Source organism: Mustela erminea, chromosome 20 (assembly GCF_009829155.1).
Source record: "Mustela erminea isolate mMusErm1 chromosome 20, mMusErm1.Pri, whole genome shotgun sequence".
Classification (NCBI taxonomy): domain Eukaryota; kingdom Metazoa; phylum Chordata; class Mammalia; order Carnivora; family Mustelidae; genus Mustela; species Mustela erminea.
This window is the reverse complement of record NC_045633.1, coordinates 60,461-86,886: the sequence shown is the minus strand read 5'-3', so window position 1 is coordinate 86,886 and position 26,426 is coordinate 60,461. Positions and strand designations below refer to the sequence as shown.

Genomic DNA, 26,426 nt, shown 5'->3' with positions numbered 1-26,426 from the left:
TACCTGATGATATGGTAGAGAACAAGAAAAATGTGTTTCTATTCTTTTTTTAAAAAAATTTTGTTTATTTATTTATTTTAGAGAGAGAAAGTGTGAGAGTGGGGGAGGGGCAGAGGGAAAGAATCTTTTTTTTCCGTATTTTTAAAAATTAAAAAAAATTTTTTTATTACTTTTCAGTGTACTAGAATTCATTGTTTATGCATCACACCCAGTGCTCCATGCAATACGTGCCCTCCACAATACCCACCACCAGGCTGGCCCAACTTCTTCCCACCCCCTGCCCCTTCAAAATCCTCAGATTGTTTTTCAGAGTCCATAGTCTCTCATGGTTCACCTCCCTCCAATGTCCCTCAACTCAGAAGGAGAGAATCTTGAGCAGATTTCCTGCTGAGTATGAAGCCCAATGGGAGACTCATCTCACAACCCTGAGAACATGACCTGAAGCCAAGAGCTGGACACTCAACCAACTAAACCACCTAGGCGTCCCAAATGTGTCTCCTTTCTTATGGGGCACAGCCTGGTAGAGTCCAGTTTTCCACATCTTACAAGTGTTTCATCCACAAAATGTGGCTTCCATTAGTCTCTGCCCAATAGAATTTTTTTTATAAGGATAAATACCTTAATACATGCTTGAAGCAGTGCCTGACACACATGATTAATGTAACTGCTATAATATATCATCTATGAATTGGAGAATAATTGCCATGGAAATACATATTTATATTTATTTATATTTATATAATGGAATTTACTCAGCCATAAAAGAGAATGAAATCTTGCCATTTGCAACATGGATGGAGCTAGAGAATGTAAGTGGAATGAGGCAAATAAGTCCGTCAGAGAAAGATACTAGATGCTTTCACTCATCTGAGGAATTCAGGAAAGAACACAAACAAGCCGGGGAAAGAGAGACAGAGACAGAGAAGAGAGGGAGAGGCGGCCAACAAACAGACTCTTGACTATTGAGAACAAACCGATGGTTGCCAGAGGGATGGGGGAAAAAGGTGATGGGGATTATGCCCTTGGCATGATGAGCACAGGGTGATATATGAAATTGTTGAATCCCAACATTGTACACCTGAAACTAATATAACACTGCTTGTTAAGTACCTTGGAGTTAAAATAAAATGAAAAGAAGTGTCTGCCATGTAACAGGGCGTCAGTTAATGTTAGTTTGTTGGCCTGAATTTTAGTTTTGGAGCGCGGGTACTGCGATGTGGGGTACATGGCAAGGATCTGTCCTGGGTTTGGTTTTCTGGGTCTCCCCACTTATCTGTCTTTCTTGGCCTTTCTATCTTTTAACTTCAGGGAAACGTCTCCCTTGTCTCATCCCCTGGTTGACTTATCACCCTCCCCCAGGACCTAGATGCAGGGCGTTTCCCTCTTAGGCAGATACTTGACTCCTTGCCTACACTTAGTTCAGTACGCTTACATACTCCGGAAAGTGTGGGTGAGACCTACGTAGCACTGGTGGACCTGCAGGTGAGCCAGCCTGGGAGAAATGTGATCTCCGAGCAGGGCATGATTTGAAAGGTGTTGGAGAGGTGGTCCTGCAAGGCACCAGAGATCTTTAAGGGGAATGAGGGAATTGGGGGAAAATACCCAACAATGAGGAAAAATGTTACTTAAATTCTTTCTCTGACTTAGGCAGATGGCTCTTCTTCAGGCCAATAAGGATCTCATTTCTACAGGAATGAAGGAGTTTAATGTTCTGCTGAATCAGCAGGTAAGCCCAGGCACTGTCTCAAAGGACAGGCGGAGACTCTTGGCAGATGGGTGAGGGGAGAGAAGGGAGCGTCATTCAGAGCTGGGAGCGCCATGGTGCAGTTGATGGAAATTAGGGAGAGGAGGAGGCTGCAGCTTGGGAGGTATTTCTGAATCACACTGAGGACCACATGCTCCCTTGCTATCCCCTTGCTCTGCAGGTCTTCCCTAATCCTCCTCTGCCTGAAGAAGCCATGGTGACGATGGTGGATGACTGGGTGAACTTCTACATCAACTATTACAGGAAGCAGATGGTAGGGGAGCAGCAGGAGCAGGAGAGAGCTCTACAGGAACTTGAGCAAGAGCTAAGAACTCTGTCTGCCCCTTTCCTGACCAAGTATAGGGCATTCTTGAAGTCCCTTTGAGCACCTAAATCACTCACTGCCTTTCTCCTAGCCCAAATACCCAGGCCTGCATCTCTAAGAAACCCTTAAATCCTGCCTCTGTGTATTTTAAGTGCTCGGGCTCTGCTCCTTCATGGTGTTACTCTACCCTGACACCTCAATAAAGACCAAACTGGTTTGCTGGTCTTCCTGGCTCTTCTGTTCTTTTTCATTGCTGTTCCCTGACTTGTGGAGGCAGCTGGTTCCTTTTCCTTATGCTCTGCTTCCTGGATATGCTCTCGGGTGTTTAATTTCTTTAGAGCAGAGGTTAGCAGCCTTAAGTAGCCACTGGGCAGTATTAAAATAGTCTAAAGGAGAGGCCAGACAAGCAGAGACTAAAGGGAAAGTGCTGCGGGGAGGGGTCATTAAAAAAAAAAGAAGGAAAGGAAATAAAAAAGCTCTCTAGAAATTGTGGCCATCTGGAATTCTTGTCTAGAAGAAAGTTGTTGAAGACTTCCAGTCTTGTTCACCCTATGCTAGGTGGAATCAAGAGGCCACAGACCTCAATTTTCCAATTCCTTGTCCTTAGCCCCAGTTTGAACAAAGCTCTAGGAACTCATGGCTCTAATATTACAGAATACCTCCCTGCAGCACTGTTGTGATTTAGAGTTGGAAAGAATCTTGGGAGCCATTCGATACATCCTTTTTTTTTTTTTTTTTTTTTTTAGGTAGGAAAACCTTTGGCTCTATAATCCTCAGCCTCAGCTCTCAGGTTTGAGAAGCAGAGATTCCTTCCTGCCTCTGAGGCCCCAACCATTTTGCATTGTTCCCTGACTTAGACTTATTTTCTCTTCAGCCTCTAAACCCTGTAAACCTCTTCATGGTGAAGAGCCTCAGAGGTGTCCAGCATCAGTGAGCAGGGGAGGAGGGATAGAGGTGGGAAGGGGCATGGAGAGTCAGTCTAGGGGGTTGGGCACACAAATCAGAGGCTGGCAAAGCCCGTGCTGGTGGGCCGGCAGGAGGAGAGGAGGAGCACTCCCTGTCATTTCCCGTTTTCTCTTCAGCCGGAAAGGTTTGGTGGTGAGAGGGGTTGTTTTTTCATTCCAGTCTTTAGCAGGTTTTCCATTCAGATCTGTGCACTCTTACCTCCGACTCTGGATCTGGTTTGGGAGCCTCATTAGTCTAGTTCAGGTGATGCGGGAAACAAAGGCAGAAGGAAAATTATGAAATCTCCTGACTACCTACAGCCCACTGACAAGTCCTTAAACAGAGAGAGTGGCATTCCCCTAGGCACTCAACTGCCTCGATGCTGACACTTGGAGAAGGGTGAAAGGCAGTCCTAGCCCTCTCCTCTCCTTCCCCCATCCTAGAAGTCTACATCAACATATAAAATTCCTTTAGAAATTTCCTGTGTCTCTAAATCCCCAAAGACACATGTTGGCAGTCTTCCTCCAAGCATATGGCCCACCAATATGCATCTGAAGGGTGTCATGACTGAGGTTTTATTAGCTGATAATAAATGACTTTTCCCCAACATTAGCTAGCTCCCTCAAGGTTCTGGAAACCTTGCTTCCAAAATCCCTTAGAGACTTGTGCTATCCCCAAACCCCTCCCAACTTGAAAGCATGTAATGGGCCACTTCTGACCCCAGTGCAGCTCTTTCTGACCACGGGTCCTGTCCCTATGCTTTAATAAAATCACCTTTTTTGCACCAAAGATGTCTCAAGAATTCTTTCTCTGCTGTCAGCTTTGAACCCTAACATTGTCCTTCCAACATCACAGGGTCCAAAGGGAACAAGCCCAGTATCCCCAGCCATCCTTCCAAACTTAGGGTGTAAGATGTCAGGACCCATCAAGGGAGTTGAAGGCGTCCTGGGAATCAGGTGGTGAGCACCTCTGAGGTGAAGTTGGTGGTCCAGGTGGAGGCCAGGGCCTTCCTACTTAGGAAATTTCAGCCTGTTAATGGGATCCAGGGCCTGATCACTTGGGGTTGGGACAGTGGTCATACCATCACCTTTGCAGAAAGACCTGCATTACTGTGCATCAGTGGAGGAGAGATACTGAGGAGCCATATGAAAAAAGTATTAGATTTACTCTGTTGCTGTATGAAGATGAAAATTATGGTCAGAAGCCATTTTGGCTCAATTAATGATGATAAATTTTCTATAAATAAACTCTCTAACTGCGGGGGTTGCTAGTAGCCATTTCTCAAACGCTCAAAGGATGATGGTCAGTTATCAGGTATGTTGTGGTGGAATGGGTAATTCAACATCTAAATTCTATTCCAGTCATTCCATAAGCTTGAAATTTAGAAGTTACAAATCCTTTTTTTATTTTTTAAGGACAGAAACCTGTTAAAACTACATTGTATGTTCTTGCATTCCTATCACCTGAGCATCTGGTTGTACATCTACGGCATAAAATTTGGAATGACTTTTCAGAGCTGTGAATCATAAGGATGTGATGGTGCATAATAATACAATTAAGATTACTGGGCCAATGCGTATCCCAAATCCATTACTATTCCTGCAGAAAACTGAAACAAAATTAACAAGAAAAATAATGTTTCTTTTGCTCTGACAGCATTACATGAATTAATGGTGGAAGTAAGATTATAAACAGAAGAATGAAATATTATGGCAATAACCCTGCTTTTATCCTAACCCTAACATTGACCTTGATCCTGGGGCTGCCTGAACGTTAACCCCACCTTTAATATCACCTGACCCAGGGGACGGCTTTGAACTTTAACTTCACATTTAACCTCACTCTGACCCTGACTCCCAGTCCTACTTGACCTTGGTCCTGACATTGAAAGACACCTTTACTCTCCCAAATATCCCCAATCCTCATGCTCATCTCTCTCATTTTATTTTTCCTTTTTTAAAGGACTTTATTTATTTATTTGAGAGACAGAAAGCGTGCACAAGGAGGCAGAGCAGGCAGAGGGAGAGGGAGAAGCAGGCTCCCCATATAGCAGAGAGTTGGATGTTGTTCTTGATCCCAGGACCCAGCCCTCACATTGATCCTGATGCTTAAATAAGCCCTGAAATTACCTGACCCTAATTTTCACCCTGATTCTGACCCTGACTCTCAACTTGGATCTTGTTTTTATCCTTACCCTGCAATATGTACCCTGAAATTGAACTTCATGATGACCTTACCTTAGCCATGACATGACTCTAAACTCTCAATATGTTGCTGACCCTGTGACCATGACCATGACCTTCACAGACCCTTACTAAGGCTCTGGCATTCATGCCGACTTTGATTCTGAACCCAACACTTAACTTGACCTTCACCTGACCCTGGTCATCAACCTGACACTGATGTGTTGATTTTGATCCTGAAGCAGATCCTGACACCTCATCCAAACACTGACTTTGACCCTCAGGCTTAACTGTCTCAGACCCTCATCTTCAACTTCACTGTATGCCTGATCCATTTTCTTCAATTTCATCATATACCTGACTTTTATCCCACCTTCAACCTAAATCTAAGCCAATACTGACTTCAAATTTACTCTGAGACCTTCACACTCCCCCTGACACTGACCCCCGAGCTGATCATTACTCTGAAACTCGTACTCAACCTGACCATCTTGATCCTGACCCTGAATTGAACTCTGAATCTAACCCTCACTCTGTCCTTGAACTTCACCTTCCCACTCTCCGTGCCCATCACTTTCAACTGACTTTGACCCTGATGTGATCCCAACAATGACTCTATACTCCCCATCCCTCAAAATTTAAACTGAGTTTAGTCTTTGACCTGAAACTAATATTGACCCTGATTCTGATTACTTTGACTCTAGATTGATATCCTGACCAGGCACTAACTCTGAAGTAGACTTTTACTCTGACACACATAATCACATGACCCTAAACCTTACTTTGACTCATGCCTGACCCTGTGTGTGACCTAGATTCTGACCCTCACTTCATACACTACATGACTCTGATCCTCACCTTGACCCTGAACTGCTTCCTCAAACTCACTGTGACTATAACATTGACTTGAAGATTTTATTTTTATTTATTTATTTGACAGAGGGAGACACAGTGAAAGAGGGAACACAAACAAGGGAAGTGGGAGAGGGAGAAGCAGGCTTCCAGCTGAGCAGGGAGCCTGATGCAGGGCTCAATCCCAGGACCCTGGGATCACAACCCAAGCCGAATGCTTACCCTGAGCAGGCACCTAATGACTGAGCCACCCAGGCGCCTCTATACCATTGACTTGATATTCAACCTAATGTTGACTGGGCTTGTGACTTTCTTATGATCCTCACCATACTCTGATGCTGATGCTACTGTAACCTTCACCATGTCCCTGAATTTCACACTGACACAGAACCTCTATGTCTCCCTTACCCTTATTGGATGCTCATACTGATCTTGACCATCACATTTTTCATCACCATGACCCTCAGTTTGGTTTAGATATTGATCATGACCATGATTCTAACCTTGAGGTATATAGTCACTGTCTTCTTGACTCTGACTCTCATTCTGACACTACCTCTATTCCATACCCAAACCTTACTCTGATGCTCACTCTGACATTGTGTCTGACCCTGACACTCGCCCTGACTCTGATCCTAATTCTCATTTAGAAGCTCTGGGTCATGTTTACCCTGACCCCCACTTTCACCATTACTCTCAGTTTCATCTGTATCCTGATTCTGAAGCGATCCCTAAGCTAGCATTCAATTTGACCCTCTACCCTGTCCCTGAATCTAACCTCACTTGATCTTTACTTGACCCTGACTCTGATGTTCACACTCCACTTACCCTGACTTGACCACGACCTCCCTGACCCTGATCTCACCCTGACTCTACAATGACCCTTACACATACCTTCATGATGTCCATGAAAGAGTCGTGAATCTGAAACTCATGCTGGACCTGCACAATACCATCAGACTGATCCTGACATTCATCCTTCCTCACCCAGACCTGGCTGGCACCGCACCCTGATTCTTATGCTGAAACTGACCCTGACTCTCATCCTGAGCATGACTCTGAATATTTGCCTCATATTCCTGACTTCTCATCTTCACTCTGACACCAACTACCATTCTGATCCTCACGGTGACTCTCAACCTGACCTTGAGCATGACCCTTACTTTGAACATGACCCAGCAATTTGTTTTGGCCCCCACGCTGAGCTTGACACTGATCTTCATTCACCCTTAAACTTACCTGATTCTGACCTTTCTCCTGACAGTGAACCTGACATCAGACTCTGAATCATACCTCGATCCTTACTCTAGAAATAACTGTTTATAAAACTTACCATGTTTCTGAACCTGACTCTAATGTGATCCTCACGCTCATACGCACCTTTATCTTGCACTCTGAACTTCACATAATCTGTCAACTTAACTAAAACCTCACCCTGACACACAAATGACCCTGATCTTCACTATGTCCATGAATATAACTCTGACCCTGATCAATAACCTCATCCTCACCAAGATATGGCAATTCATGTTGACCATTACCCTGATTCTGATCCTAACTATGAGTTTTAGCTTCATTTTATTCATACTTTAAACCTAACCTTCACCCTCACTCTTACCCTGACACCATTCTGACCTTTATCATCAACCTGACCTTGACCTCACACTTCCCCTAATTCAATTCTGACACTAACTTCACCCAGAATCCACTGACTCTGACAATGACCATATCTCTGAAACTGATACTCACCATGATTGGACCCCAGTGTTCACTCTGCTACCAACTCACATTCTTATCCATACTGGTACAGGAATCCCTCACATTGACCATGGCACTGACACTGACTCTTACATTGACTCTTACTATGACAATATATCCGAATCGGACCCTGATCCTGCTTCTGACCCTCCTCCTTACCCTGAACTTTACTTGACACTCACTCTGTCCCCCATACTCTTCCATACCCTTACCATGATGAAATGCTGACTTTTATTGTGGTCATCACCCTGATTCTGATCCTGAAGCTCATCCTGACATTGATTCTAATTTTCATCTTCACCCTGATCTTAAAACTGTACCTCACACTGACCCTGACAATCACTATCATCCTGACCTTGATTATTACTCCACCTTGATTCTGACCATAACAATCATGCTGGATCTTAAACTTGGTCCTCACCTACGTACTATCTGATTCTTGTCTTCACCTTTAAACTTCAAGGTGACTTTCAACCAGACCAGGACCTTGAGCATCACCCTGACCTTGACTCTTACTGTGATCTTTCAGTCCTGATTATCCTCTTCCTACTTAACTTGTTCTTGGTCTACCCTCACTTTGATTTTAACCCTGACCTTTATTCCCAATTTTATACTCACCATGACCTTTACCCTGGCTGGGACTTTGACTCTGACTCTGACTCTTACCCTGAACCTGACTTACATGTGGCTTCTATCCTTACCTATGCTGACCCTGATTATTTGAACCTTTTTCTGAACCTGACTTTTGCCCTGGTGCTACACGTACTCTGACCTTTACTCTCACCATGACCTTCGATCTGAATATTACCATAACAACCTGGCCCTGAACCTAATTCTTGCCATCCCAAACACTTTGTATTAATCATGTTTTACAATTTTCTGTACTTTATGATACTTTGAATTGGAGTTTTGCAGACCTGAGAGAGACTGCCCTTTCCTGGGTTAGCTAACTCCTATAGATAGCAAATGACTTCCCTTGTAGCATGCCTTTCATATGCAAACCTACCAATCCAAAGTCCACACCTCTCAACTACCTCCTTCACCAGTTTTCCTTTCTTTTCTTTTCTTTTAAGTTTTTATTTATCTTTTAAATTTCTTTTCAGTGTTCCAGAATTCATTGTTTATGCACCACACCCAGTGCTCCATGCAATCCATGCCCTCCATAATACCCACCACCAGGCTCACCCAACCTCCCACCACCTGCCCCTCCAAAATCCTCAGATTGTTTTTCAGAGTCCATAGTCTCTCTTGGTTTGTCTCCCCCTCCAATTTCCCCCAACTGCCTTCTCCTCTCCATCTGCCCATGTCCTTCTGTGTTATTTCTTATGCTCCAAAAATAAGCGAAATCATATGATAATGGACTCTCTCTGCTTGACTTATTTCACTCAGCATAATCCCTTCCAGTCCCATCCATGTTGATACAAAAGTTGGGTATTCATCCTTTCTGATGGAGGCATAATACTCTGTAGTATATATGGACCATATCTTCTTTATCCATTCTTCTGTTGAAGGGCATCTTGATTCTTTCCACAGTTTGGTGACTGTGACCATTGCTGCTATGAACATTGGGGTACAGATGGTTCTTCTTTTCACTACATCTGTATCATTGGGGTAAATACCCAATAGGTGCAATTGCAGGGTCAGAGGGAAGCTCTATTTTTTTTTTTTTTAAGATTTTATTTATTTATTTGTCAGAGAGAGAGCGTGAGCGAGAGCAAGCACAGGCAGACAGAGTGGAAAACAGAGTCAGAGGGAGAAGCAGGCTCCCTGCGGAGCAAGAAGCCCGATGTGGGACTCGATCCCAGGACGCTGGGATCATGACCTGAGCCGAAGGCAGCTGCTTAACCAACTGAGCCACCCAGGCGTCCCGGAAGCTCTATTTTTAATTTCTTCTCTTCCACCCTAAGCGTTAATGAGGCACTAAACAAAATGCAAGAGTACTGGCATAGTTGCACAAACTATTTAATTCTAGTTAGCACCTTTAAGTTTAATTGGCAGAACAAATATATATTAGAAAATAAAACATTGAAAAAAACTAAAATGTTAAAAAATTATCTAGGAGTATATAAAGTATTGTTTGGCATTTAAAATTTATAGATGTTAAAACAGGTCCTGCAAGTAGACCTATTAATAATGAATAAAAAAGGAAATGGCATACTTCAATTATGAACATACATGAACTGGTTAATTACATTAGGTGTTTAGGCTTAGAAGCACTAGGATTGAGAAACAGACATGCTCATATTAGGTAAGTTTTACTAAAGACTTATTTACTTATTTATTAAATGTATTTTTAAAGATTTATTTATTTATTTATTTGACAGAGAGAGCGAGAGAGAGAACAAGTAGGCAAAGAGGCAGGCAGAGAGAGAGGGGGAAGCAGGCTATTGTTACTTCAATGTATTATCATAAACTTAGCAGATTAAGGCAAAACAGTTTCTTTTTTTTTTTTTTTTTTTTTTGAGTTCTTTAGCATAAAAATCTGACATAGGTCTTACCAAACTAATCAAGGTGGTGGCATTGCTGTGTTCTTTCTGGAGGCTCTAGAAGAAAATTCATTAAAGTGCCCTTTTAACCTTTTCACCTGAATAAAAAAGAGCACTGCTTACAAATAGAGGAATACATAATTATGGACTTCATTAAGTATATGTGGGAGAAAAGCTCTAAATCCTCTGTGTTGAGATGGCTCCCTATATATGTTCAGATGTGTGACTTGTCAGTTTCTATTTTCTACAAATACTTTACATGTATGTAACCTGTGGCTTCTTCTTGACCTAGGTGATGGGTTTTGAGACTTTGAGACTTTGTGTGTGCATCTTCAAAGTCACAGCAAGGAGAGCAGTCAGCAGACACAGCAGCATTGAATATTTCCACCACCATCAGAGCTGGAAAGAGTAAGCTGTTCCTAGCTGCTTCTGTCTGAGTACACATCTTTTAACAGAAACCACCTGCACATTGCACGGTGTGAACTATATAGGAGATACTAGTTCCCCTGAGGGTGAGAAAGACTGTGTAAAGAGAGGAATAGTTTATCACTGGTAGTCTCTCTGTCTTAACTGAGGTTTATAGAGAGAACTCTATTGATTACAAATGAATCTTATACACCACTAATAAGACTATTCAGGAATGGAATTATTATAATATTCCATATAAAATCCTAACAGGGTACCTGGGTGTCTCAGTCAGTTAAGCATCTGACTTCGGGTCAGGTCATGATCTCAGGGTCTTGGCATGCAACACTGGATCATCTGGCTTCTTATTCAGCAGGGAATCTTATTGCCTTTCCCCCTCCATTCATGCCCTCTCTCTTTTAAATACATAATAAATAAATCTTTAAAAATACAATACTGGGGTGCCTCGGTGGTTCAGTGGGTTAAAGCCTCTGCCTTTGGCTCAGGTCATGATCCCAGGGTCCTCGGATCAAGCCCCACATCAAGCTCTCTGCTCAGCGGGGATCCTGCTTCCCCCTCTCTCTCTGCCTGCCTCTCTGCCTATTTGGGATCTCTGTCTGTCAAATAAATAAATAAAATCTTCTTTTAAAAAATAAAAAAAAGTAAGAAAATACTTATAGCAATCAGTTTAATTTTCAAAAATAAATTTTTTATGTATAAACTTTATACAAAGTAGGGGTCTACAAATCTTATTTTGAATCATACTATTACAAATAAAGTAACAACATATTTTTAACAACAAAATCTAAATCTAATGTAAAATCAGATTGGACATTAGGCAATAGATTTGGGAAATAACCAAATAATCTCCCTTAAAAACCTTATATTTTTGCATGTAGACATGAATTTTTAATGAATTGACCACAATTTGCAATTACAAAATAATGAGCATCACCATGTACTACGTTAAATTAGAAAACATAGGGACGCCTGGGTGGCTCAGTTGGTTAAGCAGCTGCCTTCGGCTCAGGTCATGATCCCAGCGTCCTGGGATCGAGTCCCACATCAGGCTCCTTGCTCAGCGGGGAGCCTGCTTCTCCCTCTGCCTCTGCCTGCCATTCTGTCTGCCTGTGCTTGCTCTCTCCCACTCTCTCTCTGATAAATAAATAAAATCTTTAAAAAAAAAATTAGAAAACATACACTAATTGAACAAATTATAAAACTCAAGTAATGAGTTTTACACATTAAAGGAAAAAAAATCCAGTATGACATACTGGGTTAGGGTTAGGGTTGGGTTAGGGTCAGGGTCAGGGTTAGGGTTAGGGTTAGGGTCAGGGTCATGGTCAGTGTTACCGTCAGGGTTAGGGTCAGGGTCAGGGTTAGTGTTAGGGTCAGGGCCAGGGTCAGGGTTAGGGTACGTTTTAGGGTTAGGGTTAAGGTTAGGTTTAGTGTTAGGGTCAGGGCCAGGGTCAGGGTTAGGGTATGTTTTAGGGTTAGGGTCAGGGTTAGGGTCAGGGTTAGGGTTAGGACCAGGGTTATGGTTAGGCTCAGGGTTAGGTTTAGGGACTGGTCAGGGTCAGGGTCTGTATTCTGGTCAGGGCCAGGTTTAGGTTTTTGGTCATAGTGAGGGTTCAGTGTAGGTTCCTGTTTTGGGTCATGGTCAGGGTTAGGGTTAGGTTCAGGGTCAGGGTTAGGGCTTGGGGTTAGGGTTTGGGTTAGGGTAGGGTTAGACAGGGTTAGGGTCAGGGTTAGCGTTAGTGTAGGGCTTAGGGTTAGGTTGAGAATCAGGGTTAGGTTTACGGTCAGGGTCCGTGTTAGGGTCAGGGTCAGGGTTAGGATTAGGGTCAGCGTCATCGGTGTTACGGTCAGGATTAGGGTCAGGCTCACCGTCAGGGTCAGGGTCAGTGTTAGGGTTAGGGTTTGTTTCTTGGTTAGGGTCAGGGTCAGCTTGAGGTTATGGTTAGGGTGAGGGTCAGGCTCACAGTCAGGGTCCGGGTCAGTGTTAGGCGTTAGTGTCAGGGTTTGGGTTCAGGTTCGGGTTCAGGTTTAGGACTTGAGGTTAGGGTTTGGGTTCGCGTTGAGGTTTGGTGTTAGGGTTATGGTTTAGGGTTCGGGTTCGGGTTCAGATTCGGCTTAGTATTAGGGTTCTGGTTCGGGTTAGGATTAGGCCCTGAATGTTGGCTCGGGGTTCATCCATCTGTCCTCCCAGTGCTGACCTTCCTTCTCCTTGGTCCTCTGTCATCCTGGATCCTCTCTATGTCCTCCTTCAACTATTATGAATGTCCCCAGGAGCAGGGTGGCAGGAGTGGGGTTCAGGAGGGCCTGCCGCGATCCTGTGCCCCAGACAACACTGAGAAAGGAGCCCCAGGACATTGTGTCAGGAGGACGGGGATGAGGATCCCCTTCAACTCCTTGGGCATGAACACTGTTCCATTCCCTGCGGTCTCACCACTGCTGTGCCCAATCCTACTGAAAACACATCCGTGGCCAACCGAGCCAGAGTTTCTGGGGGTGAGTCCCAGGCTGAGCCCTCCTAGGTGATAGGTGGACCTGTGGCCTGGCATGGGTGCCTCTCACGGTTGTCTCAGACAGGGGTGCCTGTCTGCCTTCTCTCCAGGGGCCCTGCATAGGACCTCTGCTTCCTCACGTTCTCCCCAGGGCTGCTGGTCCCCAGACCAGACACCTGCCAGTCTGAGGGTGACCAGCACTGCCTCCCCAGGGTTTCCTTTGCCTGAGTCCTTCCCCGGGAGCTCCTGCATCTCCTGACACATACTCCCTGTGTGCCTCTCCTCCCCCTTGAACTTGCACGTGTCTAGTCTCTGTCCCTGTCTCTGTCCCTGTGGGACCCAGTGACTTGGAGCATGGATTGGAGCAGACCCATGGGAGACCTTTCTCTGGCCTAGGGTTGTGAGTGATGCTTTTGCCCTCCGCGGTGTGTCTTCCAGCTTTCTGCATTTCCCTGGTTTCTGTGTGGGCCACAGGAGGAAACAGCCGTGTCCTGTCTGGGGACCGACTGTGGTGTCCCAGCAGGAACAGGGGCCTTGGCCCCGAGATTGTGCCCAGAATTCCTAAAGGGGTCCCTAGGATGACATCTCCTCTGTAATCCATTGGGCGTCTCAACATCCAGTAAGGGAAATTCTATGTCAAACAGAGAGAAGAAACAAAAACCAAACCTAACCAAACCAAACCAAACCCCAAACAAGGGCCCTTTGAAAATAGGTGCAGACACAAAGGCACCTATTGAGGGATTCCACTTCCAGAAACCTCCAGAACACGTGCAGGAACAGAAAGAGAAAGCAGCTTAGGGCTTGCGAGGGGCCAGGCTGGGGGAACAATGGGCAGGAGGGCTTGGGCTCAGGGTCTCGTTTGGGGAAGGAGATAGCCTGCAACGATGTTCTGGGGCGTGGTGGCACAGCGTTGGGAATGCACTTCATGCTCATGACGTGTTCAAGGGAAACAAGAACTTTTATTTAGAATAAATAATACACGGCATACAGGAGATGGACGGCGATGAGAACGGTGACTCCGTACAGGAGAGGAAGGACACAAGGGGAGGGGATGAAACATTCTGGGGGGATGTCGGGGTCAGGGGATGGAACTGACGGCATTATTCTGGGGAGATCTCCCCGCAGAGTTGTGGGCTCTGGATGCGGGTCTGGGAGTCCCGCAGGAGAAGGTGTAGGGGCAGGGGTGGGGCTAGGGGTGGGGACAGGGTCAGCAGTAGTGGCCAGTGCAGGATCCAGAGCAGGAGCTGGGTCAGAGGCAGGAACAGGAGCACAGGCAAGGTCAGGGAAAGGAGCAGGAGCAAATGAGAGGGACGGGGTCTGGGGCGGGAACAGGGGCCTAGGCAGGGCCAGGGGAAGGGGCAGTGGTCCTGGCAGGGCCAGGGGAAGGGATGGCGGCAGTTGAAGGGGAAGACGCAGGGACAGGGCCTGGGTCTGGGGCAGGAACAGGGGCACAGGCAGGGAAAGTGGAGGCCTTCCTGGCAGGGGCATGGGCAGGGACAGGGCCAGGGGCAAGACCAGGGGTAGGACCTGGGTCTGGGGCAGGTGCAGGGGCAGTGGACCTGGCATGGAAAAGAGAAAGGACAGGGGCAGGGGCAGACGCAGGGGCAGAGGAAGGGGCAGGAGCAGGAACTGAGGCAAGTGCCTTGGTGATGACTGGTGCAGGGTCAAGGGCAGGAGCTGGGTCTGGGGCAGGAACAGGGGCACCGGCAGGGAAAGTGGAGGCCTTCCAGGCAGGAGCACGGGAAAGGGCAAGGGAAAGGGCAGGAACAGGGTTAGGACCTGGGTCTGGGGCCGGTGCAGGGGCAGGTGCCTGGGCAGTGGCCCTGGAAGGGAAAGGCTAAGGGATAGGAGCGGGGAAAGGGGCAGGGGCAGGGGCAGGAGCTGGGGCAAGTGCAGGGGTGATGGCTTGGGCGAGGTCAAGGGCTGGAGCTGGGTCTGGGGCAGGAACAGGGGCCCAGGGAGGGGTCGGGGAAGGGGTGGGACCAAGGGAGGATCTGGGTCAAGGGCCAGAACAGGAGCACAGGCAGGGGCAGGGGAAGTGGGAGCGGCAGGAGCAGGGGTGGGGGCAGGAGCAGGAGCCAGCTCTCCCTGGACAGCATCAGCATCTCCGTGGGCAGGCGCCTGGGCACTTTTGGGCTCCCGGTCTCCCGCCAAAGTGACTCCAGACACCATGTGCCCCTCCGGAGTTGCTGAAGTTGGGAGTGGGTCTAGCTCCTCCACTGGAGAAGCTGAGAGAGGAGAGAAGGTCACCCGCGGGCCTGCCTCTCCCTGTGGCTTTGCAGAGACAGAGCACAGCCCCGGGCCTCCCAGAGAAGCCGCAGCCGCGAAGGAACCCTCCCGGGGACGTCTCCCCGACTGCAGTCCACCCCCTGGGTGCTCCGAGCCAAGTCGTGGCTCCTGGCCCCACACCAGCCTGTGGGGGCTTCTCCCTGTGGGGCCCAGCACCGACCCCTCTCCACACAGCCACAGGCACCCCACCCCAGCCTTCTCACCCTCGGACTTGGCCTCCGTGGGCTCCGTGTCCAGGACCGCAGTCCAGTGGAGTACCGCGGGCAGTGGTCTGGGAGGTAGCGGGGGCCTTCCCAGGACCGGGGACTCCGGGGTCGGGGAGGAGTGCGTGTCTTCCCACCTGACTTCCTAGTTCATCCGTGGCCTGCCAAAGCAGAGACGGGGAGTGTGCAAGAGGCGTCAGAGCCCTGCCCAGCCATACCCATCGTGCTCCTGCCCAGTGCCCCTGCTTCTCCAAGATTCCACGCAGACCTGTGCGTGCACAGCCCCGCACCTGGATCAGTGACCCATCCCTGGAGGGTCTCAGGATCAACCCTGGGCAGAAGGGTGCAGCCCCCACGCTCTGTCCCACCTAGCCAGCCTTAACCTGGGGTATGAACATGACCTGCCCACCAGGCATCTGACCCCTCATCAGCCTGCTCCTGCTCGGGGCGTCTCCATCCCCGATGAGCTCTCTTTACACACACACACACACACACACACACACACACACACACACACACGGGGAGGAGACCTAGGCCTACACGGGTCGGTCAGAAGGTGTGGGGCTGTCTGACTCTGAGCCTTCTGGTGTCACCTTTTGATTCTTTTTACCAAAGGGCCAGAGTCGTCGGGGAAGCCTGACACAACCTGCCCAGTGAGGGGACGTGTTTGGCGGGCGAGCTCTCCTCTGCCTGCATCCTCTGGGCTTCGGTAGGCAGCAGCAGAACATGTCGCTTCCTTCAGGATCTGCCCAGAAATGAGCTGGGCAGGGGGGTTTTCTCTGGAACGTGGGTGCCTGGATACGTGGGTTCCAAGTCCGTTGGGCTCTGTCATCAGGGAATTGAGGTCACCACTGCTTGGAGGCTCCTTACCTGACTTCCTGCTCCCACCAGATCTCCCTGAGGGCACCCCTCCCCCAGCTGGTCAAGGCTCCCCCTCTACCCCATGCCCTGTCCATCCAGTGACCCCCACACAGCCTCCCCACAGACCCTGGGAGGCCTGGGTGCAGCTGTTGTCCCCGCTGGGATGGCCCAGAGCTGGGTTCAGACTGGGCTCCTGCTCCTGCCCAGGTCTGTGAGCCTGCACACACCCTGTGGCTCTCAGGGCCTCCCCAGTCTCCCTGTCTGCACACTGGGGGTGTCCTGGCTTCTCCTTCTAGGGATGCCATCAGGAGTAGGACCCCTGCATACGTTCCATCCCTGCTCTCCCAGGAGGCTGGTGCACACACTTGGCTGGGCACGGGTGAGCCAGGGGCTGGGCGGGGGCATGGAACACAGCCCAGAGGGGCCTGGATCTGCTCTGGGATCCAGGCAAAGCCACCGTCCTCCTGCCTGTGTCCCATCCCCCGTGGCAAGGTTGCCCTGCATGGCTTCTGACCTTGGTGACATAGGCTTCCCGGGGCTCCCATTAGGTTGAGGTCCAAGGGCCTCGTCTGCGCCCATGTGCTGGCCAGCCCCCACAGGGGACCCCGGGCATTCCCGAATCCGTCCTCCCAGGGTGGATGGCCCGTGGGACTGAGAAGGGGACAAAATGTTTGGCTGCCATTTCCCAGCCGATGGAAGAAAGTCTGGGACTTCTCCTGGTTCCCTCTCTCCTGGGTTCAGTGTCTGTCTCTGTCTTTGTCTTTGTCTCTGTGTCTGCGTCTGTCTCTGTTCGTGTGTGTCTCCCAGGAGCAGGATCTGGGGGCTCCAGGGGTGATGGGAGAAACCTCCGAAATCTCCCTTGTCCCTGTTTCCCTCTCCTGGGCTGGTGCTGGGTTCCTTGCTAAGTAAGGCCTTCTTACCCTGAGCAGAGCTCTGACTCTGGAACCTCTTCCCAGTGGGGACCCTGAGGCTGCAACAAGGAGGGTCCTGACCTGGGTCCCCAGACCAGGGGTCCAGTGCTCTGCCACATTCTGCAAGCCCACAAGGTCAGCCCCCCGAGCCCCCAGGCTGTCTTCTGCTCAGAAGGACCTCGAGGGAGTCCAAAGCATTTTCCCAAGACTGGGAGCACAGTGGGTCAGGGAGAGAGATTCAAGGCCAACAGGCTCTTCTACAAGCCTGAGGGAGACTAGGGACACCCTGTCTCTATGGCCCCACTGATAGAAGAGGAAGGGGAGGCCTTCGGTGTTGTAGCCCTGTCCACACTGGGGAGGTACCTCTTCCTACTTCCAGTAGTCCAGGGTGGTGATGGACACCAGGCCCCAGACCCTGTCCCCACCCAGTGCCCTGGCAAAGCCCCTGGGCCCCTTGGGGACCCCTTGACCATCAGCTTGTCCTGTCTCCCCTCCCCATGCTTTGGATCTCGGTCCTTGCCAGGAGTCCTGATGCCCCTGACCCCATGGCCCATCTGTCTCCAACCTCTTTCTTCTTTCTCCCTTGTTACACACCATTTTCCCAGGGTGTCTCCCCTTCTGACCCCTAGCTGGGCAGAGTGGGGTGTGTGTGCGTGTGTGTGTGCGTGCGCACACACACACACAAATGCACACTCAAACACATATGCCTCTAGCTGTCTGGGGATGCCCGAGGTCATGTCCCTACATGGGATGGGGTGGGTGCTCTCCCCAAGGATCTGAGGAGCTCTCACCCTCAAAGCAAACCTCATGGGAGGGTCAGGAATTGCCTAGGACTGGAGGGAAGCTCTGCTCCTTGGACTATGTACCCAATTTTTTCCTGGGCCAGTCGCTGCCTCTCTTGAGCTCAGGTTCCCAACTGTCCCTGAGGGTTGGACATGGAAATGCTTGAACCTGGCCGTTCCTCCAGGCGTAGGTGGAGGAAAGGTGCACCAGGCACACAGACCTCCATTCCGAGAGGGCCAGGAGACCTGCACACAGCACCTGTCCCCTGACCCAGCCTTGTGGTGGATGCGGACCCACCATGGCGCTGTCCCTGACTGGTCCCCCATGTTCCCTCACCACTGCCAAGTCCTCTGTGGCCCCAAAGTCTGCTGAGCACCGGAACCGTGCCTGTCCTGGGAAGCAAGGCTCAGGGTGCAAGGCCAGGCGGGTTAGACATCTGGGGATGCAAAGGTCATCGAGTACCCCCCACCCAGCTGGCCTGGAATTCAGACTCCATTACAGGGTCCAGCTAAATGCAGGGTTGAGCCAGAGGACTTGGCGACGTCAGTGGAGGCCAAGTCAGGGCAGGGAGATCAGTGGGCCCCTTCCAGTTCTCCTCCCCTCCTTCTGCTTGTCTTCCCGGCTGTGCCCTGGGACAGAGCTCTAGCCTGTCCCTGGATTCAGCCCCGGCTAGAGTCAGAGGGGTGGGAAGGAGGGCAGGCAGGAGGGGTCACCACCAGGATGCCCAAGTGTGAGGGTGTTGTTACCGTAATGAGGGACCCTGTAGACGCGCATGGATTTCAGCCCTTTTTAGACATGAGCCGTGGCCCCAGGACTCGGCCCCTGCCCCCTCCGTCACCTTCCATGAGGCCCGCATTTCCCCCAGCCCAGTCCTCGTCTGCAGCCAGACCTCCCTCCAGCCCCAGGAAATCTGCTGCTCCAGGAGGCTTTAAACTCATTACAAGTTGGAGCCGCGCCAGCCCTATGGGGCCTGATTTTAGGTCCTGGAGTCCCACAGTGAGGAGAGGTTATGTGGCACAGGAGCAGGGAGAGGGCAGAATGGACTCTCCCTGGGGGCCATGGCTCCCTGGTCTGCACAGACCCTGTTGTGTGCTGGCCCCTAGGGCACCCATACTCCAGCTCCCAGGCAGGCTCTGGGAGGGAAACCAGAGTGTGGCTTGTGCTAGCTCAGACTGTCACTCTGTCCTATAGCTACAGCCTGTCCTGCCAGTTGGACTCCCTCTCCTAGTTGGTCAGCAACACCCTCAGGGCCAAGAACAGCCCATCATCCAGCTCAGGGGCCAGTGTGTGGCTGGGCAGGCAGGGCAGAGCTCGTCCTGGGCTCAGGGAATCCCTGGCTGGGCTAATGGTGGCTCGGGAGGGCTGGCCTTCCAGCCCCTCTGCTGAGCAGCCCTGTTACTGGAGTCATTTGCCTCCCCTCTCTGGGCCTCACTCTCTGCCTCTGTGCAATGCAGTGATCCCGAATGATCAATCGCTCCCGTGGCAGGAACATATGGGATGCTGGTGATTGACCTGTTGTGGGCACAGAGTCTGGATTGCAGAGTGCTGCAGGGGATGGTGCACCGTGTTGCCAGTGAGCACCCCTCCTCCCAAAGCCATTCAGCCCTTCCACGCAGCTGTCAGGCCCTGAGAGACCACATTCCTGACACCAGGTCCCTATGTGTGGCTCTTCCTCAGCAGTGGGACAGGGTGGAACCCTGGAACACGGGGTCATCTCCTCACTCTGAGGGCAGGAGAGCAAGGAAGACTTTCTCTGGGGTTCCCCAAGGCCATGTAAGAGGGGAGGTGGGTGCCCCCAAGCAGTACATTGAAATTCTGCTTCTGTTAGAACCTGAGAACTGGGGTTTGGTTCTTTCACTTGCTGGGCTGACAAGACACACACGCTCTCCATGACTCCTCCTTGAATGAAGAGCTCTCGCAGGGTCCTGGGCGTCCTGGACTTGGGAAGGGGGAGGGGCCAGTCCTCTCTCTGGCTCCTGAAGAAGACCCATCATCTCAAAGTCAGGATTGTTTCTAGTCATGATCCTGGGCCAGAATGGGAGACAGCCCCTTACAGCTCCTGACTCTGGGGCTGAGGGGGTCTTTCTCAGGTGCAGCAATGCCCACTGAAAGTGGGGGTTTCAGGAAGAACATATGCCTGGACCAGGTCCTGCCCCAGGGTGGTGGCTGCCTTCTCCAGCTCTGGAGAAAGAGGGACATCCTCTGCTTCTCTGGGCATGGGGTCCTCTGACCCATGAGCAGGCACTGGAAGTTTTCCAGTCTGACTCTGGAAGTGCACCAGTGGGTCAATCACTATCCACACATGAACACGGACAACATGCTAAAGAAGTGCCAGAGGTGATCCTGTGCCAATGGCCTGTGGTCGGCGGGGCTGGCAGCTTCAGTGCCCTCCAGCGGACCCCCTTTCCCTGGATGGGAATCCCCCTGGAGTCTCTGTCTTCAGCGTTCTCTTCCTGCTGGTTTCAGGACCAAGGATGAGACTGGTGTGGCTTAGAAGCCTCCACCCTTGCCTCCCTCCTTTTGCACACATCACTGCTACCCAGGAAGCAGGGGCTGCTGCTCCCACACTGCCCCACACAAGGCTGATTTAAGGCACTCATTCCCTCCATGCCCAGCTGCTCTGGCTCTGTCACATACACAGTGGGCACAGCTTCCTTACTAGGCCAGGAGTCCCAGCAGAGCTTTCCTTCGCAGGATCAAGGTTCATATTCTTTTTTTTTTTTTTTAATATTTTTATTTATTTGACAGAGAGAGATCACAAGTAGGCAGAGAGGCAGGCAGAGAGAGAGAGGAGGAAGCAGGCTCCCTGCTGAGCAGAGATCCCGATGTAGGGCTCGATCCCAGGGCCCTGAGATCATGACCCGAGCTGAAGGCAGAGGCTTTAACCCATTGAGCCACCCAGGCGCCCCCCAAGGTTCATATTCTTAGCCAGAGAAGGAAGTCCCATCTGTCCTCTGCTAGAGAAGGTGAATTCCTGGGTCAGGTGGACCTCAGGTGCCTGAGGACAGAGGGTCTCCTGCAGTTCCCCTGGAGAGAAGGGTGACGGACACCCCTGTCTGGGAGAATGATGAGCAGCACCCTTCCTAGGCCACAGGTGCACCCGTCACCTGGCAGTGCTTATACTCCGACTCACCCCTGGAAGCTCTGGCACAGTTTTTCATAGATGTATTTTTTTAAAAGATTAATTTATTTATTTGACAGACAGATCACTAGTAGGTAGAGGGGCAGTTGGGGGGGTGGGGAGAAGTAGGCTTCCTGCTGAGCAGAGAGCCCGATATGGGGCTTGATCCCAGGACTCTGGGACCATGATCTGAGCTGAAGGCAGAGGCTTTAACCCACTGAGCCACCCACGTGCCCCTCATACATGTATTTTCAACAGAGTTCAACACAGCAGTGGTGGAGATAGCAGCGGAGTAAACAATGCTAGTGCCTATGGAGGTGGATGGTGGCTCAATTAAGCCACGGAGTCTTGATTTTGGCTCAGGATGTGGGATCGAGTCCAGTGCAGGGTCTGTGTTCAGTGTAGTTTGGGCTCATGATTCTCTCTTCCCCCTCCTGCCTCTCCCACCACTCTCATGCCCCACACTCTCTCTCCGAAATAAATGAGTAAAATATAAAAATGGCATCGTACAGAATGTACTTTTAAAAAATTATAAAGAATTGAACATTGATTTTGCCATTTTTAGCATTTTCAGTATAAAGTTGGCAGTGTTAAGTGTGTTTACACTGCTGTGAAACAGATCTTGAGAACGTTTCATCTTATAATCTGAACATTACATCTTACAAATTTGAACTTCTGTTCCCATTGTTGTTTTTCATGTAGAAAGCACATTTATTTATTTATTATTCTCAGTTAGCCACATATAGTACATTAGATTTCAATGTAGTGTTCAATGATTCATTAGTTGTGTATAACACCCAGAGCTCATCACAACACGTTTCCTTCTTAATACCCATCACCGTGGTACCCCATACCCCTCCCTTCTGTAAGCCTCAGTTTGGTTTCCAGAATCCAGAGTCTCTCATGTTTGTCTCCCTCTCTGATTTCTTCCCACTTAGTTTTCCCTCCCTTCCCCTATGGTCCTCCATGTTATTCCTTACGTTCCTCGTATGAGTAAAACTATATGATAGTTGTTTTTCTCTGGTTGACTTACTTCACTCCAGTTCTGTGACTTAATCCCCTCCAGTTCTACCCATGTTGATGCAAATGGTGGGTATTCATCCTTTCTGATGGCTGGGTGATATTCCATCGTATATATGGACCATATATTCTTTATCAGTTCGTCTGTTGAAGGGCATCTCGACTCCTTCCACAGTTTGGCTATTGTGGACATCGCTGCTATGAACATTGGGGTGCACATGTCCCTTCTTTTCACTACATCTGTATGTTTCAGGTAAATACCCAGTAGTGCAATTGGTCGGTTGTAGGGTAGCTCTATTTTTAATGTCTGAGATACCTCCATACTGTTTTCCAAGGTCGCTGTACCAGCTGACACTCCCACCAGGAGTGTAAGAGGGTTCCCCTTTTTCCACATTCTTGCCAACATTTGTTGTTTCCTGTCTTGTTAACTTTTGCCATTCTAACTGGTGTTAGAATGTGGTGGCACCTCATTGTGGTTTTGACTTGAATTTCCCTGATGGCTAGTGATGTGGAGCACTTTTTCATGTGTCTTTAGGCCATTTGTATGTCTTCTTTGGAGAAGTGTCTGTTCATGTCTTCCGTCCATTTCTTGACTTCATTATTTGTTTTTTTGGGTGTTGAGTTTGATAAGTTCTTTATAGATTTTGGATACGAGCCCTTTATCTGTAATGCCATTTGCAAATATCTTCTCCCATTCCATGGGCTGTCTCTTAGTTTTGTTGACGGTTTCCTTTGTTGTGCAGAAGCTTTTCATCTTGATGATGTCCCCCAAATTTATTTCTTTTTTTGTTTCTCTTGACAAGTCTTTTTCTTTTTAAGATTTTTATTTTTTTATTAGATAGAGAAAGACACGGGGAGAGAGGGAACACAAGCAAGGGGAGTGGGAAAGGGAGAAGCAGGCCTCCTGCTGAACAGGGAATCTTATGTGGGGCTTGATCCCAGGAATCTGGGATCATGACCTGAGCTGAAGGCAGACGTTTAATGACCGAGCCACCCAGGTGCCCCTAGAGATGTGTCTTTAAAGAAGTTGCTGTGGCTGAGGTCAAAGAGGTTACTGCCTATGTTCTCCTCTAGGATTTTGATGGATTCCTGTCTCACATTGTGGTCTTTCATCCATTTTGATTTTATCTTTGTGTATGGTGTAAAAGAATGGTCCAGTTTCATTCTTCTGTGTGTGGATGTCCAATTTTCCCAGCACAGTTTATTTAAGAGACTGTTCTTTTTCCACTGGATATTCATTCCTGATTAGCCAAAGGTGGGTTGACCATAGAAGTGAGGATCCATTTTTGGGTTCTCTACTCTGTCCCATTGATTTATGTTCTGTTTTTGTGCCAATACCATGCTGTCTTGATGCTCACAGCTTTGTAATACAGCCTGACGTCGGGCATCGTGATGTGATGATCCCAGATTTGGTTTTCTTTTTCAACCTTTCCCTTGTTATGTGGAGTCTTTTCTGGTTCCTGTTTGTTCCAGCTCTTTGAAAAATGCCAGTGGTATTTTGCTAGGGATGACATTGAACGTGTAGATTGCCCTGGGCAGCACAGATATTTTGACAATGTTTATTCTTCCAACCCATGAACATGGAAGATTTTTCCATCTCTTTGTGTCTTCCTCAATTACTTTCATAAGTGTTCTATAGTTTCTAGAGTATATAGCCTTTACCTCTTTGGTTAGGTTTATTCCTAGGTATCTTATGGTTTTTGGCGCTGTTGTAAATGGAATTGATTCCCTAATTTCTCTTTCTACAGTTACATTTTTAGTGTATAGAAAAGCAACTGATTTCTGTGCATTGATTTTGTATTCTGTCACATGACTGAAATGCTGTATGAGTTCTAGTAATATGGGGGTGGAGTCTTCTGGGTTTTCTACATATAGTGTCATGTCATCTGTGAAGAGAGAGAGTTTGACTTTTTTTGTCAGTTTGAATGCTTTCTGTTTCTTGTTGTTTTATGATTGCTGATGCTAGGACTTCTAGTACTATGTTGAAAAATAGTGGCAAGAATGGGGCATCTTTGTTGTGTTCCTGAGCTTAAGGGAAAAGCTCTCCGCTTTTCCCCATTGAGAATGACATGTGCCATGGACTTTTCATAGGTGTTTTTTTATGAAATTGAGGAATGTTCCTTTATCCCTACACTCTGAAGAGTTTTAATTGGGAATATATATTCCATCACAAATGGGCTCATCCTAGAAGGGTGTTTTGAAGGTCTAAGAAGCACTATCCACTCCATGGGTTAGACCAGAAAATGAAGTTCTTTCCACTTGGAGCATTACTATTTGGGTCTTAAAATTGTCTTGGAAATGTGGGAAACCATTGCATTTCCTGAAGCCCAAGCCTCAGAAGGTCTGAGAACAGTTGACCTTGTCAGGAGCCAGGCACAACTCCTCAGGAAGTGTTGGTGCAGGAAGGGAAGGGGCAAGGCTCTGAGGGTGGTCTGCAGCTAGAGGAATCCGGGGAAGGGGCCCTGTTTGTGGGGGCCCCGCCCCAAACTCCGCCAATGCCTGTGCGGCCCAGCCAGCTGCAGCCAGCTGTACAGGTGGGTAGGGCCTCCAGGACCGGTATAAGTTCTGGTGCTTGGATGCAGGCAGGTGTAGCCACCAATGGGCTTGGGGCACCACCCTCCCTGACCAGTCACCATGTGGGGGTGGAGCTACCTCTCTGTGGGTGGGCCCCCAGCTGCCCCTGGATACAGCAGTGAGGCAGGAGAAAGCGAGATTGACCTGTGGGGGTTCCCTGGTGGGTGAGAACACGCTGTGGGCCGGGGTGGGGACCCGGGTGGTACGTTGAGCTCCATGTGGGAAGTGGGGGTACTGGAAGGGGGCATGGAATGAGCTAATCCTGGGAACTCAGATGAGTTCTCCTTTTTCCCTTGAAAGTCCCTTCTGCCCTATATCCGTTAATTGGCCATACCCCCCAGATCCTTGAACTCTAGGACGCCCACTCACCCCTGGTTTTGTGGGATGAGTTGTGGACATTTCAGGTTTCCCAGTGTTCCCCTGGAAGACTGCATGTCAGGATGGCACACAGTCCCCACGTCAGTGGGTTGCACCCCGGTCTCTGACACAGTGCAGGTAATGGACTTTGAGCAGCACCTCCAGCTCAGCAGGGTCCCCCTGTTCAGGCACAAGTGTGGCAGCACCAAGCCTCAGAGCCAACCCCCAACTTCAACATTGTGCCCTGTGTCCCTTGGAGATGGTGGTAAAGGCCCGCAAGGATCATGCAGGTGGGTCCTCCAGGTTCCTGTCTCCCGCCCCAGGCACAGGTGTAGATGCCCCAGAGGCATCTCCTAATTTTAGCATTGTTCCCTGTGTCCCTCACGGATGGTGGCAATAGGCTGTCAGGATTGTGCATAAGGGTCCTCCAGGTCCCTGTTCCCCCAGGCACAGGTGTGGTGGCAACAATCCTCAGAGTAGTCCCCCAACTTCAGCACTGTGCCTCATGCCCTGGGGTTGGTGGTCATAGCCGGTCAGGATCCTGCAGGAGTGTCCCCAGTTGGGGGCCTGGAAGCTGGATTAAAAAAATATATGTATTAGACTGGTGACTAGAACAGGGTCACCCATTTAATTTTGGGAGTATCTTGGTCTCTTAGAAGAAACTACCTCCCCAAATTTTAAAGAATGAAGAACATATTTAAGGGTAAACACAATGAAGGGATGGAACATGCCCATAAAGGTGAAAAAAATTTTTTTTAATTTCTAAAAAAGGAGTTATAGTAAGTTGGTTGGGAGAATAAAGAAAAAGAAAGTGGAGAGAATTTGCTTGGGCTGGAGACTAGAACAGGCCTGGAGCTAGATTTAGGGTATATTTTGATCTATTAGAAGAAGTTGTACCCCACATTTTTTTAGAAGAAAAAACCCTATGTGTAAAAAAAAATAAAGTTAGATACAATGAAGGATAAAATATGACTATAATAACAAAGGTTCAAAAAGATTATGATTGGGGCGCCTGGGTGGCTCAGTGGGTTAAAGCCTCTGCCTTTGGCTCAGGTCATGATCCCAGGGTCCTGGGATCGAGTCCTGCATTGGGCTCTCTGCT

The 26,426-nt window shown here is 48.9% G+C and overlaps 1 protein-coding gene across 2 annotated transcripts; it reads left to right on the top strand.

Moving 5' to 3' along the window:
- The first annotated feature begins 1,370 nt into the window (after window positions 1–1,370).
- Window positions 1,371–2,294, top strand: AHSP (alpha hemoglobin stabilizing protein). 2 transcript variants are annotated; one of them, XM_032328519.1, is made up of 4 exons: window positions 1,371–1,482; window positions 1,648–1,726; window positions 1,926–2,170; window positions 2,232–2,294. In XM_032328519.1, exons 2-3 carry the CDS (start codon window positions 1,652–1,654, stop codon window positions 2,127–2,129), a joined length of 279 nt encoding a protein of 92 aa, XP_032184410.1. In that variant the 5' UTR covers window positions 1,371–1,482; window positions 1,648–1,651; the 3' UTR covers window positions 2,130–2,170; window positions 2,232–2,294. The 2 variants fall into 2 exon arrangements, with proteins under 2 accessions (XP_032184410.1, XP_032184411.1); XM_032328520.1 differs by having other exon boundaries at window positions 1,382–1,482; window positions 1,652–1,726.
- The last annotated feature ends 24,132 nt before the right edge of the window (window positions 2,295–26,426 follow it).

Bases quoted from the DNA above. Each gene is read 5' to 3' on its own strand.
- AHSP (XM_032328519.1), top strand. From the start codon at position 1,652: ATGGCTCTTCTTCAGGCCAATAAGGATCTCATTTCTACAGGAATGAAG. The intron at 1,727-1,925 runs GTAAGCCCAGGC...CTTGCTCTGCAG, and splicing joins ATGTTCTGCTGAATCAGCAG to GTCTTCCCTAATCCTCCTCT.